Source organism: Schistocerca gregaria, chromosome 6 (genome assembly GCF_023897955.1).
Source record: "Schistocerca gregaria isolate iqSchGreg1 chromosome 6, iqSchGreg1.2, whole genome shotgun sequence".
NCBI lineage: Eukaryota > Metazoa > Arthropoda > Insecta > Orthoptera > Acrididae > Schistocerca > Schistocerca gregaria.
Window position 1 is genome coordinate 482,768,672 of NC_064925.1, and position 14,643 is coordinate 482,783,314.

Consider the following 14,643-nt stretch of genomic DNA (forward strand, 5'->3'; position numbering starts at 1 on the left):
GTAGCTCATCCTCTGCATCAGCTGTTACGCAAAAATATCCCTTTCTGTTGGTCCGACGGTGTGAGCAGGCTTTTGTCCGCCTGAAGGCTCATTTGCAGTCGGCGCCTTGTCTTGCCACATTCCGTACGGGTCAGCACTTGGTTCTGGCGACTGACGCATCACAGTATGGCCTAGGGGCTGTTCTCGCCCATCAGTATGAGGATGGGTCGGAACGACCCATCGCCTATGCTTCCATGACCCTCAACGATGCGCAACGGCGTTACTCTCAAATCGAAAAGGAGGTGCTCGCTATCATTTATGCTCTAAAAATTTAAACGTTTTTTTTGGATGGTTCTAAGTTTCACCTCATCACCGACCACAAGCCACTGGTCTCTCTGTTCAGCCCATCAGCATCGCTTCCGGATAAGGCAGCTCACCGCCTGCAATGTTGGGCCTTTACTTGTCTCGTTTTCACTATGAGATTCACTATCGCCCCATGGCCCAGCATGCCAACGCTGACGCATTGTCGCGATTGCCGTTGGGCCTCGACCCAGTTTCTGATCGTGATGAACTACACTGTTTCCACATTAATGAGGAAGAACGTCATGCGGTCGAGGGTTTTCCACTTACAGGTTCACAGGTCGCGTCAGCTACTGCGCGGGACCCGGTCCTGCGTCAGGTGATCGGTTTTGTTCAACGGGATTGGCCAGACAGGACCAAGGGCTGGGCATCGGATCCCCTTTGCAACTACTATGCCTTGCGCCTTCGTCTGTCTATTGGTGATGGTGTTGTTCCTCAGGCCACAGATGGCGCATCTCCACGGGTCGTGGTGCCAGCCTCTCTTCACAAAGATGTTCTCAAACTGTTGCATGTAGACCATTGGGGTATTTCTCGGACTAAGTCCCTGGCCCGCAGGCACGTTTATTGGCCCGGTATTGATTCGGACATCGCCCACATGGTTGCTGCGTGTGGTCAGTGTGCTCAACAACTGGCTGCACCTCGTAAATTGCCCTCTCTGTGGCCTGATCTGGCGCAGCCATGGGAACGGGTGCAGGTTGACTTTGTCGGCCCCTTCCTCGGTACTTATTGGCTACTATTGATTGACGCCTTCGCGAAGTTTCCATTTGTTGTTTGTTGTCCGTCGCCAACCACTGCGGCTACGACGCTGGCTTTGGCCAAACTCTTTGTGCTAGAAGGTCTTCCATCCACGATCATCACGGACAATGGCCCTCAGTTCTCTTCGCAGGCCTTCTGTGAGTTTTGTACTGGACAAGGGATTCATCATGTTACAGCACAGCCCTTCCATCTGCAGTTGAATGGGAAGGTCGAGCACCTTGTCCGCACTTTCAAAAGCCAGATGAAAAAATTCCTTAGTGATTTTTCCACAGATGACGCCCTGTTGCAAATTCTGAGTTCTTATCACTTCACGCCTCTGAGTTATCGCAGCCCTGCTGAACTCTGGCATGGCCGCCAACTGCGCACTCTACTGCACGTGCTTCGCACCCTGTCGGGCCTTGTGCTGTGTCCCCTAGTGTGGGAAAATACTCAGTGGGCACAAACGTGTGGGCACGAGGGTATGGATCTCGCCCTAAATCAGGGCATCACAACATACATGCTTGCAGAGCAAGCTGTGAGCTGCAAGGCGCGAGCACGGAGCAGCGCGAGCACGCTACCCCCACTACCGGACCAGAGCAGAGAGTGGGGAGAGTCACATGGGGCACACAACAGCTCCCGCCAGTCAATGTAAATCCACGGCCACCTGCAGGCATATCACTCACGAATTGTTACTGCGGCAAATGAAACAAATAAAGGAGAATGTACACGTGCCACGTAATTTTAGTAGCTTAGTGTATGCCTCTCCATTCGTATTAATTTGTGAACTGTTACACAATAAAAGGTGTCACTGAAATGTGGAATTCTCGGTTATCTTGTACTTTTTGCCCTTTATAATTGTGTCTATGTTCGGAGTAATTGTTCTTATGCATTGTAGGTGCAGCGTGCAGTTTAAATTTCGATCAGACAATGCACTTCTCAGGCATTTCATTGCAGAGAACAGTTGTTCACAAACATACGTGGAACCGAACATTGATATTATTGTAGCCGCCAGTTTGTGCAAATGAGGAAATCTATCCTGAGGGAAGTGTCTGTAGAATTCCAAAATGTTTTTCTTGTTCTGAAATTTGTCTCTGTATTCTCTGTCACACTACAGGTCAATAATATCTAGTTGCAGCTCAGGATGAATCTCTTCAATATTCGCTGAATATGGAGAGGAGAACAGATCGAAATCACTGTCTAGTGCTGTCAGATCTAGAAAGCATTGATCAAATTCTTCCTTAAGGGCAACTAAACTATGTGAATAATGTTCACATAGTTTGCATCTTGCATGGATGATAATTTAGGAAAATGAGCCAGATTTCGTGTTTCCAGCTGATTCACCCAAAGTGTCAATTTCATTTTAAAAGCTCGTATTCGATCTATGAAATGAGTAATTAGCAGATCTTTACCTTGTAGTGAAGTGCTCAAAGCATTCAGATGGCTAGTTAAATCTGCTAAGAGCGCGAGATCACATTCCATGAAGGCTCTTTCAATTCAGGAACACACATGTTATTTATTTCCATAAACATATTTATCTCATCTAATAGGCAAAAAAATTGATTTAATAATTTGCCACGATTAAGCCAGCGAACCTCGCTGTAATAAGGCAGGTCACCATACTGGCTTTCTACATCCTCAAGAAAGCATTTAAATTGCCTGTGTTGTAGCCCATGCTTCCTTATATAATTGGTTGTACGAACAACACTCATCGCATTTTTTAGAGTGACACTCTTTGCACATAAGTTTTCCTGGTGGATCACAGAGTGAATGCCCCTTATTTCATTCGGCACGGTCAGTTTTAGCATTATCTCCTTCAACAGCACAACGAAACCTGATTTTTTTCTCCCCTGTGATCACTGGTGCACCGTCTGTAGACACTGAAACTAAAGAATTCCACGACAATCCTATATTTTCAACACTACTTAAAATATCACCTCCGGTTGTAATGTTCTTCATGGCTACTACATCGAGGAGCTCCTCCCTCTCCTGAAGATCTCTATTAACACCTCTAATAAATATGGCAAGCTGCGCTGTTCCAGTGATATCAACACTTTCGTTCAGAGGCAGAGAATACACCATAAAATCTTTACAGATATTTGTAAGCTGACACTGGACGTCGTCTGCCATGTCCTGTATGCGACGCATAATGGTCATATTAGATAATGGCACAATCCGAAACTGTTCAACTTGAGATGGACACAAATGTTCCGCTGCAACTACCAAACATTCTTTTATTAAATTGCCATCAGTGAAGGGGCGCAGGGATTTTGCTAAAAGCAAAGCAATTTTGTAACTCATTCTGAGAGCTGCCCCAGTTGATTTTTCTTCGTTGTCCAGATCTTCTTCGGATAGCTTCCTTTAAGTTTAACAACTTCCTGTGCGTGATCTGGTCCATCACATTTCCCACTTCCGTAGTCTGTTGCATGTTATGACATACAATGTCGCTGCAAATTAAATTTCCTAAAAGAATTCAGCATTTTGTGGCATACTAAACATTTTGCAACACCATTTTTTTCTGTAAACAGATACAATTCCTCCCAATGGGGGTTGAACTGCGAAAGCATGGTTGGGGTTACACAGCGAAGTGACTGTTACAGCTGATCATAGTACTTTAAACGTTACACAGTCGGCGCGAATTCAATAGGCGCGCTGCGGCCCTATTCAAACGTGCGCACGCATTTCCCCTCCCTCCCTCCCTACTCCGCAACCTTGCAGCTGCTCATGAGCAGGTGCCTGAGCAGATGCGAGTACTCACACTCAAAACTGGCCAGTTGTTAAGCCCTGCCCTAAATGGATTCCAGGAGTGGTCACGGCTCTTCGCAGCCACCAGCTCTGTGAAAGACGTACGGACGATGGCACGGTTGTTTGCCATTACGACCAGATGCGCCCACGAGTGGTGGCCACGCCGGTGCCACTGCCCCTTCCTTCACCTCCACCAGCCCCAGAAGCCAGAACTGTTGCTGCTGCCGATCTACTGTACATGTTGATGCAGCCGACATTGCTACCGATTCCGAGTACGCCGGAACCGGCCCCAGTCGCGACGCCGCCTTCTCCGGGACCCATCTCGCTGGAGCACACCCCCGGGTCCACGACACCTATGGATGCTGCTCCGGAGGTTTCACCTATCACCTCGTCCAGGAGGCACGTTCCACACGCGAGCTTCCGTCCTGGACATTTTTGACCATACTCTCGTGTCCCTCCTCGGGATCTTCTCGGGGCCTCACAACAGGCCATGGATGTCTCCGCACTGTCCATGTCTTCGAGGAAGTGAATGTTTTTTTTATTTTATTTTTTTCAAGGGAGGAAAAGTGTTGTGACAGTGCCATGACATTTAACAGTGCCGCTACAACAGTACGCGCAAATGGCGACAGATGCGCTCCGCAACTCGGCTGAGCGTGGAACGCCCCCTAGCTACGAACGGTGCTGGCCGCATGTCACATCACGGCAGTCGAATAAGAGATACTGAGTTGTTATCATGTAACCAGCTATTGTTTCTAAGTGAGTGTGTTTGAATAACCACACAATTATTGGTGATTAAAGGTTATAACATGTTCAATCTAGCTTTACTACATATTCTACAAGTGCAAATTTTCTTGAGGTTGCCATTTGCTTTCTCTGCAAGTAATTCCCTCATTTTCTCAATGAATATAAGCACTAAAATTCTAATAAAGAATTGTCAAACATATAGATAAAATAATGGGAAGTCCAGGAAAGAATCACAGTAACATGGAAAGGATAGATTGCTACTCACCACATAGAGAAGACGATGAGTCCCAGACAGGCAGAATGTGAAAGTATGCTAGAACTTTTCAGCTTTCAGACTATGTCCTTCATCAGAAAAAGAAAACACACTCACATCAACACATTTTCATGTAGCCAAAGTTCACAATGGCCATGTGTGTGTGAGTTGTGCTTGCATGAATGTGTGTGTGTGTGTGTGTGTTTTCTCTTTCTGATAAAGGCATAGTTTGAAAGCAGAACAGTGCTTCCATACTTTTTCATTGTGCCTGTCTGCAAGTTGATGCCTTCTCCATGTGGTGAGTAGCAATCTACCTTTCGCTTGGTGTCAGTGTCTTGTTCCTACTCACAGTTAACTTAAATTTTTTAAATTTTAAAAACAAAAACATTGAAATCTTCATTTTTATCTTCCTTCATTTCTTTCATGATTGTGTCCATAAGTGTAATGAAGAGTAAAGGGGAGAGCGAACTGTCTTGCTGAACACCTCTCTTTGTCTTAAACCAATTTGTTCTTCCACCTCCTACTTGTACACTGCTCTCACAACCATCATTCAGCATTTGGACTTTTTGAATTAATGAATTAGGAACATTATATTTTCTCAAGTATTCCCATATTTTATCCCTTGGTACACTGTCACATGCTTTTTCCAAATCCACAAATACTACTATCCTTTCCTTTTTCCCAATATTTCTCCATTAACTGACGGAGGGAGAAAATGAGATCTATTCTAGCCCTATTTCTTCTGACCCCATGCTGTTGTTCCTGTAATTGGTGTTCTAGAATTTTCTGCAATATTTTTTCCATGACCTTTCCCATTACATCTACATCTACATGATTACTCTGCAATTCACACTTAAGTGCCTGGTAGAGGGTTCACTGAACCATTTTCATACTACTTCTCTATTATTCCACTCTCGAACGGTGTGTGGGAAAAAGGAATACCTAAATCTTTCCATTCAAGCTCTGATTTCTATTATTTTATTATGATGATCATTTCTCCCTATGTAAGTGGGTGTCAACAAAATATTTATGCATTCAGAAGAGAAAGTTGGTGATTGCAGTTTTGTAAATAGATCTCAGCACAAAGAAAACTGCCTTTGTTTCAGTGACTGCCACCCCAACTTGCGTTACATATCAGTGACACTCTCACACCTATTGTGTGTTAACATGAAATGAGCTGCCCTTCTTTTCACTTTTTCGATGTCCTCCATCAATCCTACCTGGTAAGGATCCCATACTGCACAGCAATACTCCAGCAGAAGACGGAAAAGTGTAATGTAGGCTGTCCCTTTAGTGGGTTTGTCGCATCTTCTAAGTGTTCTGCCAACAAAGCGCAGTCTTTGTTTCATCTTCAGCACAATATTATCTATGTGGTCTTTCCAATTTAAGTTGCTCGTAATTGTAATTCCTATTATTTTAGTTGAATTGACAGCCCTTAGAATTGTGAGATTTAATGTATACCCAAAATTTAGTGGATTTCTTTTAGTACCCATGTGGATTACCTCACACTTTTCTTTGTTCATTGCTTATTACCCCTTTTTGCACCATACAGAAATTCTCTCTAGATCATTTTGTAATTGGAATTGATCATCTGATGATTTTATGAGATGGTAAATTACAGCGTCATCTGCAAACAATCTAAGGGGGTTGCTCAGATTATCACCTAGATCATTTATATAAATCAAGAACAGCAGAAGGCCTATGACACTACCTTGCGGAATGCCAGGTATCATTTCTGTTCTACTCGATGATTTATTGTCTATCACTACAAACTGTGACCTCTCTGAGAGGAAATCTTGAATCCAGTCACACAACTGAGATGATACTCCATACGCATGCAATTTGATTAATAGAAAGAAACTTACACATGAAAAAATATATTAAAAACAAAGATTCCAAGACTTACCAAGCGGGAAAGCACCGGTAGACAGGCACAATAAATAAAACACACAAACACACACGCAGAATTTCTAGCTTTCGCAACTGACAGTTGCTTCTTCAGGAAAGAGGGAAGGAAAGGGAAAGACGAAAGGATGTGGCTTTTAAGGGAGAGGGCAAGGAGTCATTCCAATCCCAGGAGCGGAATCCTCAGAACCTTAGGCCCCCTACAAAACCTGTCACCTGACTCCATCAAACTCCTGACCCCACCGACACCTCGCACTCCTACCTTCTACCTACTTCCTAAAATTCACAAACCCAAACATCCCGGCTGCCCCATTGTAGCTGGTTACCAAGCCCCCACAGAACGTAACTCTGCCTACGTAGATCAACACCTTCAACCCATTACCCCAGAAACCACCCTTGTAACCATTGATGCCACTTCCCTATACACAAATATCCTGCACGTCCAGGGCCTCGCTGCAATGGAACACTTCCTTTCACGCCGATCACCTGCCACCCTACCTAAAACCTCTTTCCTCATCACCTTAGCCAGCTTCATCCTGACCCACAACTTCTTCACTTTTGAAGGCCAGACATACCAACAATTAAAGGGAACAGCCATGGGTACCAGGATGGCCCCCTCATATGCCAACCTATTTGTGGGTCGCTTAGAGGAAGCCTTCTTGGTTACCCAAGCCTGCCAACCCAAAGTTTGGTACAGATTTATTGACGACATCTTCATGATCTGGACTTACAGTGAAGAACATCTCCTGCATTCCCTCTCCAACCTCAACTCCTTTGGTTCCATCAGATTCACCTGGTCCTACTCCAAATCCCATGCCACTTTCCTTGACGATGACCTCCATCTGTCCAATGGCCAGCTTCACACATCCGTCCACATCAATCCCACCAACAAGCAACAGTATCTCCATTATGACAGCTGCCACCCATTCCATATCAAACAGTCCCTTCCCTACAGCCTAGGCCTTTGTGGCAAATGAATCTGCTCCAGTCCTGATTCCCTGAACCATTACACCGACAACCTGAAAACAGCTTTCTCATCCCGCAACTACCCTCTCGACCTGGTACAGAAACAAATAACAAGAGCCAATTCCTCATCCCCTCAAACCCAGAACGTCTCACGGAAGAACCCTAAAAGTGCCCCACTTGTGACAGGATAATTCCCGGGACTGGATCAGACTCTGAATGTGGCTCTCCAGCAGGGATACGACTTCCTAAAATCCTGCCCCGAAATGAGATCCATCCTTCATGAAATCCTCCCCACTCCACCAAGAGTGTCTTTCCACCATCCACCTAACCTTCGTAACCTCTTGGTTCATCCCTATGAAATCCCCAAACTACCTTCCCTACCCTCTGGCTCCTACCCTTGTAACCGCCCCTGGTGTAAAACCTGTCCTATGCACCCTCCCACCACCACCTACTCCAGTCCTGTAACCCGGAAGGTGTACACGATCAAAGGCAGAGCCAAGTGTGAAAGCACCCACGTGATTTATCAACTGACCTGCCTACACTGTGACGCTTTCTATGTGGGAATGACCAGCAACAAACTGTCCATTCGCATGAATGGACACAGGCAGACAGTGTTTGTTGGTAATGAGGATCACCCTGTGGCTAAACATGCCTTTGTGCACGGCCAGCACATCTTGGCACAGTGTTACACTGTCCGGGTTATCTGGATACTTCCCACCAACACCAACCTATCCGAACTCCGGAGATGGGAACTTGCCCTTCAGTATATCCTCTCTTCTTGATATCCGCCAGGCCTCAACCTCCGCTAATTTCAAGTTGCCGCCGCTCAAACCTCACCTGTCTTTCAACAACTTTTTTTGCCTCTGACTTCCACCTCGACTGACATCTCTGCCCGAACTCTTTGCCTTTACAAATGTCTGCTTGTGTCTGTGTATCTGCGGATGGATATGTGTGTGAGTAAGAGTGTACACCTGTCCTTTTTTCCCCCTAAGGTAAGTCTTTCCGCTCCTGGGATTGGAATGACTCCTTACCATCTCCCTTAAAACCCACATCCTTTCGTCTTTCCCTCTCCTTCCCTCTTTCCTGAAGAAGCAGCCGTCGGTTGCGAAAGCTAGAAATTCTGTGTGTGTGTTTGTGTGTTTTATTTATTGTGCCTGTCTACCAGCGCTTTCCCGCTTGGTAAGTCTTGGAATCTTTGTTTTTAATATACAATTTGATTAATAGTCACTTGTGAGGAATGGTATCAAAAGCACTCTGGAAATCTAGGAATATGGAACTGATCTGAGATCCCATGTCATCAGCACTCCCTACTTCATGGGAATAAAGAGCTAGCTGTGTTACACAAGAACAATATTTTCTGAATCCATGTTGATTATGTATCAATAAGTCATTTTCTTCAAGCTGATTCATAATGTTCAAGTACAGTATATGCTCCAAAATCCTACTGCAAATTGAGGTCAGTGATATGGGTCTGTAATTCAATGGGTTACTGTCATTTCCCTTCTTGAATATTGGTGTGACCTGTGCTACTTTCCAGTCTTTAGAAACAGACCTTTCGTGAAGTGAGTGGTTGTGCATGATTGCTAAGAAAGGTGCTGTTGTGTCTGCATACTCTGAAAGGAACCTGATTGGTACACCATCTGGACCGGAAGACTTACTACTTAAGAACTTAAGTGATTTGATTTGTTTCACAGCACCTAAGATATCCACTTTTATGTCACTCATGCTAACAGCTGTTCTGGTTTCGAATTCTGGAATATTTACTTCGTCCCCTTTCATGAAGGAATTATGGAAAACTGTATTTAGTAACTTTGCTTTAGTGGCACCACCATCGGTAACATTTCCATCGCTATCGTGCAGTGAGGGTATTGACTGTTTTTTGCCACTGGTGTACTTTATATATGACCAGAATATCTTTGGGTTTTCTACCATATTTTGAGACAATATTTCATTGTGGAAACTATTAAAAGCATTTTGCATTGATGTCCACACTAAATTTTGAGCTTCCGTGAAACTTAGCCAGTCTTTCATTGTCTTAAGGCAGTGTGATAACAGTGTGATTCCACAGTAGTTGGTGCATTTCTTTCTACTACCTTTCTTGAACAACAGTATTATAATTCCTTTATTCCATACATCCAGCACTTTGTTTTATTTCCATATCACCCCCAGTACCCGGTGTAACCATTGTATTCCATGGATTCCTGCAGCCTTAATCATATCCACTGTCAGCTCATCGCCTACAGCTGTCTTCCCGCATTTCATCTGTTTCAGGAAATTCTCAGTTTCTAATCAAGGGACTGGATCCTGCTCTTCCTCTAATTCAATGACTTCGGTGTCACTGTCATGTGCACCTTCCCCATTCAGTAAGATTTCAAAATAATTCTTCATCTCTTCTCTGATACCTTCCAAGTCCCTGATAATATTCGCATACTCTGTTTCAATCACTTTTACGTCTACTCTGTCAGATCTTTTACTTTTCAATAACCCATATAGCGATTTGTCCAAAGGGGAGGAGCCAGATGAAGTGTGTCCCACAACAACCTATCCTATCCTAAACCTCTACTTCTTCTTTACCATTATCAAACCCTTGCGAGGGATATGGTGAAGTAATTAATGGCAGCTATGGCACAGAAGAACATCTTTGGTATGGCACAGCTGGTGGAGGAGGCACCCTTTCCCTCCTAATGGCAAATGAGGAGGGAACCATTGGCTTGTGGTGAAGAGGGATCTTCAAAGGCTGAGGGAGTAAACTCTGAAAGAAAATCCTCAGATTCATTAGGCTTAGCAGGCCAGCAGATAAGAAAAAGTTGTCATTGATTTCAATCAAAGAATGAGCCTCAGATTAAAAATACCTAATGTAGACAGCACTTCTTGTTCCCTTAGAATGAATGACAGCTCTTCACAGCCTGAAGAAAAACCAAGGAATGCAAGAAGATACACTAAACAAGAACAGAAAACTAGAACCCAACAAAAACACAAAAACAAGTTGAGATTAGGAACATTAAATGAAATAACCTTGACAGGAAGGACTGAAGAAATTGTAGATATAATGGAGAGGAGAAAGATTCATATACTTGGATTGAGGGAGACCAAGTGGAAGGGAAAAAACTTTAAATTGCTGAGTGGTGTGTGCAAATTACACTGGCAGGGTCACAATAAAGAGCAAATATGGAATGGGGTTTGTGTTTCACAAAGACATTGAACCAGTTGCAGATGAGAGCTTTGTAAGTGAAAGGATAATTAGAGCAAGAGTGAACTTGGGAAAGAATAGTTTTACTATACTCCAAGTGCACGCACCTCAGCAATGGTGCAGTTAGGAAAAAAAAAAAAAATGAAATTCCTTGAGGAACTGGAAGACCAAGGAAGAGAAGATAACACTATGATAATTGGGGTTCTGAATGCTCAGACTGGCATGGATAGAAATGGATATGAGGAGGTGATGGGCCCTTTTGGATACAGAAGACGAAATGTTGAGGGTGAAGAAATTCTAAATCTGTGAATAAGGTATCATTTTTTAGTGAAGAATACATTCTTCAAGAAACAAGATAGCCATAAGGTTACTAGATATGGCTAGAATGGCAAATGTAAAACAATTGTAGACTATATATTAACAGACAAATTAATTGGAGGAAAAGTAAGGGATACTAAACTCATACCAAGTGAACACTTGGATAGTGACCACAGGCTACTAGCAACTGATCTAAATAATTACAAGATGAAAAGTTTGAATGCTGCACAAAAATTAGGGAGTGGAAGTTGAAAGAAGAGGAAAATAAGAAAAATTTCCAAAATCTAGTAGCACAAAAATTGCCAAAAACTGAAAGGGGTAGTGTAGAGGAAGAGTGGAACCTATTTAAAACATCAGTAGTTAAAAGTGCTGTGCAGGTATGTGGCAAAACAAAGAGTAAAGTGAAAGACAAAGAAACCAGTTAGTGGAACAATAGAGTAAAAGATGCAATTAAAAATCATAATAGTGAAAAGAAAAACATGGAGTTTGAAAAAAGAAATCAGAACCAGGGGCTGGTACCAAAAGGTGAACTCAAGGTGACAACACTGAAGAAGGAATACTGACCAAAGAAACTCCAAGCAAGGAGAACTGTGAAAGAAGAAAAGGAGAAGAGTTGGGAAGTATTCACACAGAAACTACATCAGGATAGTAGAGGGAACCAAAAATTGCTATATGGGTTATTGAACATATTTACCTCATAATTGTTAAAATAATTGAATAAATTATTTCTAATGGGACTAATTTCAGATGCAGGCAGCACAGAAGCTACCATACTTTGAGTTTTTTTTATCCATTGTGTCATATGGTATCATATTATATGGGGTAACAGCTTTTGCCAAACTGTAGTTTCCAGGTCAAAAAGTGTGTAACACTAGTTATATAGTTTATGAACTAGAGACAGTCCAAAAAGTTAGGAATATAAATATTCAGCAATGTACCACTAAGCATGAAAAGTTTTACTAAGAACAAAGTACAGTTTAATAGGAGCCTGACTGTCATGTTGATGGCTGGCTGTTGCTCCATCAATGAGTTTTTTTATCAGGACCAGCTGATGTATATAAAAGTAATAATAACCACACAATATGAATGCCATGTACTATTCAACTTTTGTACATCTAAACTGCGGAGATCTGTTTAGTATAAGTAAATGCTGTAACTAATTTAATTTGATGAAGTTTGAATGTAATTACCTAGGAATTATTTACAAGAGTAATGTACATGTTCTGCATCATCAGAAATTATGCTATGTTCTGCACCTCTCACTATCAACCTACTGTACCTATAACAAACTACATGTCTAATATACTATTCTGACAACATGTAAATGATATGGAATGACCAATTAAAGAATCCACTCAACAACTCACCTTTGAAGCACAATCAAAGCAAGTTCCAAGTGCAGCCAGCACTCTGATCACATTCAGACTGTCATTGCATTTCACTGCTGCAAAAGTAGCAGAGGTTGAAAATTTTGAAACAAACTGTACATGTGTAATTTATTAAAAATTTGGTGCATTGGGTTTAAAGATTCACAGTTCTCAAAAATCAATTAGTGTGGGAAAAAACTTTATCTTTAGGGAATTTTTTTATGCTCTGTAAAAAAAAAAAAAAAAAAAAAAAAAAAACTGATTGAAACATACCATAAAATGGTTGGATTCTGGGCATTTGCACTTTCCATTCCTCATGTTTCTTTATTACATCACTAATATCACAAACACAGAATGGGTCCTCCTGTAGCTATAGAAAAAAATTCACTACAATAGCATAATTCTATCAAGTCAGTGATAATAATGTTTAATGTAATGTGAAATGTAAAATGGAAGCAGTTTGTTTATGAAGAAAAGATAAAATTGATTTTCATTTTAAGAGGCATTTACTACATACTCCTGTCTCTGTAATGTCCTTTATGATGTTCCACACATTTGTACTGGCATCCATGACGTGAATGTGTTCATCATGTTTACTCAGCTGCATGTTAGGTATTGTCTGAATCACTGATGAACAGTATCTAAGATAAACCGTAGCTGATCAGACACCGGTTTTGAAGAAGCTTGTTAGAACATCTAAACTGAAAGAAGAGATAAGAACAGCAAACATCAGATTCAGAAATATTTTAAGCAAAAAATGTTTGAGTGATCCTTTATGAAAAATCCCAATCAAGTGCCCTTTTTAGTGAAATACGATGTTTATAAAACCTTGTACTGTTGAGTAAAATGTGGAAATTCAAAAGTTAATGTTGTCAGTAATGGCAAAATTCTTAAACTTACAACTGTCACTGCTGTTGTCCTCTGACTACCAACATAGGCAATGTGTCCACTTTGGGTGTCCACTTTACATACACAAGGCAGTAGTGTCCAGAGATTATATTATATTAGATTCAATTTCTGTTCCATAGACCCAAAAAATGAGATGATTCTCATAGGGATGCTTTCGTGTGCAATTAGCAGAGGATGCTTCACGACTTGGCAGAATATGCTAACCATTTAATATTTTGTGACAAGTTTTAATCCCTTTTAAATGTAAATATATTTTTACGTCCACAAGTGCAACTTTACTTGGGATCTGTGGAAGGTACATTACCATATCTGTTCTCATTTTGCAAATATTTATTGTGTTGTGTATTCTTGTTTCCAGACATGTTTCATATCCCAGAGGATCACCTCACTATGGAGCAATTGGAATGAAAAATACATGTAATCTAATCTAGCAGCATTACTTCCCTGCAGTAGCATTGTGACTAGTAAAATAGGATGCATTCTTCAGAGGTGTTGGTTGCAATTGGTGTTCCAGCCCACTCATGATACATGAAAAGTTACAAGATTGTTTTTAGAGAGTCAGGTGCGTACAACATTTATGTAGGGCAAACTGTATGCACAGCTACCAAGTGCTTCTGCTGTACAGAAGCACCATACACCATACAAAACAAAGAGACCTGGACAAGTCAATCAGAAATCTAAGCACCAAACAGCAGCAGGAGACATCACATGAAAATGAACAAAATGTGCAAGCTTTCAGAGCCAGTGGTTCCTTCTTCCAGTGGAACGGTTGAAGGGGAAGGATGAAGGGTTAAGGAAAAGTACTGCAGAGGTTTAGAAAATGAGAGAATTATGGAAAAGTTGCCCAGAACCCCAGGCTAAGAGAGACTCACCCTATAGAATGAGAAGGAAAGACTGATTGCTGCAGACTGCATTGGACGAGATTTTAAAACCTGATAGCTTAAATGTTGAAGACAGGATGATAAGCAAGACAGAGATTATTGATGAGACATCAAGCAAGGGTTAATAACAGCATGAAGATAAGTTTGTAATACATAGTATAGGTGGGGATGGACAAGTCAGAAAATAAAAGATATAGACAACTTGTAAGGGATCCATGATCCCATGAACGTGGATATTAGTATCCGACACACAGGTCGATAGAAGATAGTAGTCAATTGTCGAGCACTGCAGGA

At 42.0% G+C, this 14,643-nt stretch overlaps 1 protein-coding gene across 1 annotated transcript in view; it reads right to left on the minus strand.

The window, feature by feature from the left end:
* LOC126278698 (ornithine decarboxylase-like) overlaps positions 1-14,643 on the minus strand; it is a 118,380-nt gene that overhangs the window by 90,105 nt on the left and 13,632 nt on the right. Inside the window, exons 2-4 of the mRNA XM_049978967.1 lie at positions 13,077-13,260; positions 12,833-12,929; positions 12,560-12,636 (exon numbers count right to left, since the gene is read on the minus strand). Coding sequence (XP_049834924.1) covers positions 12,560-12,636; positions 12,833-12,929; positions 13,077-13,166 — 264 coding nt within the window. The 5' untranslated portion in view covers positions 13,167-13,260. The remainder of the gene's footprint in view (positions 1-12,559; positions 12,637-12,832; positions 12,930-13,076; positions 13,261-14,643) is intronic.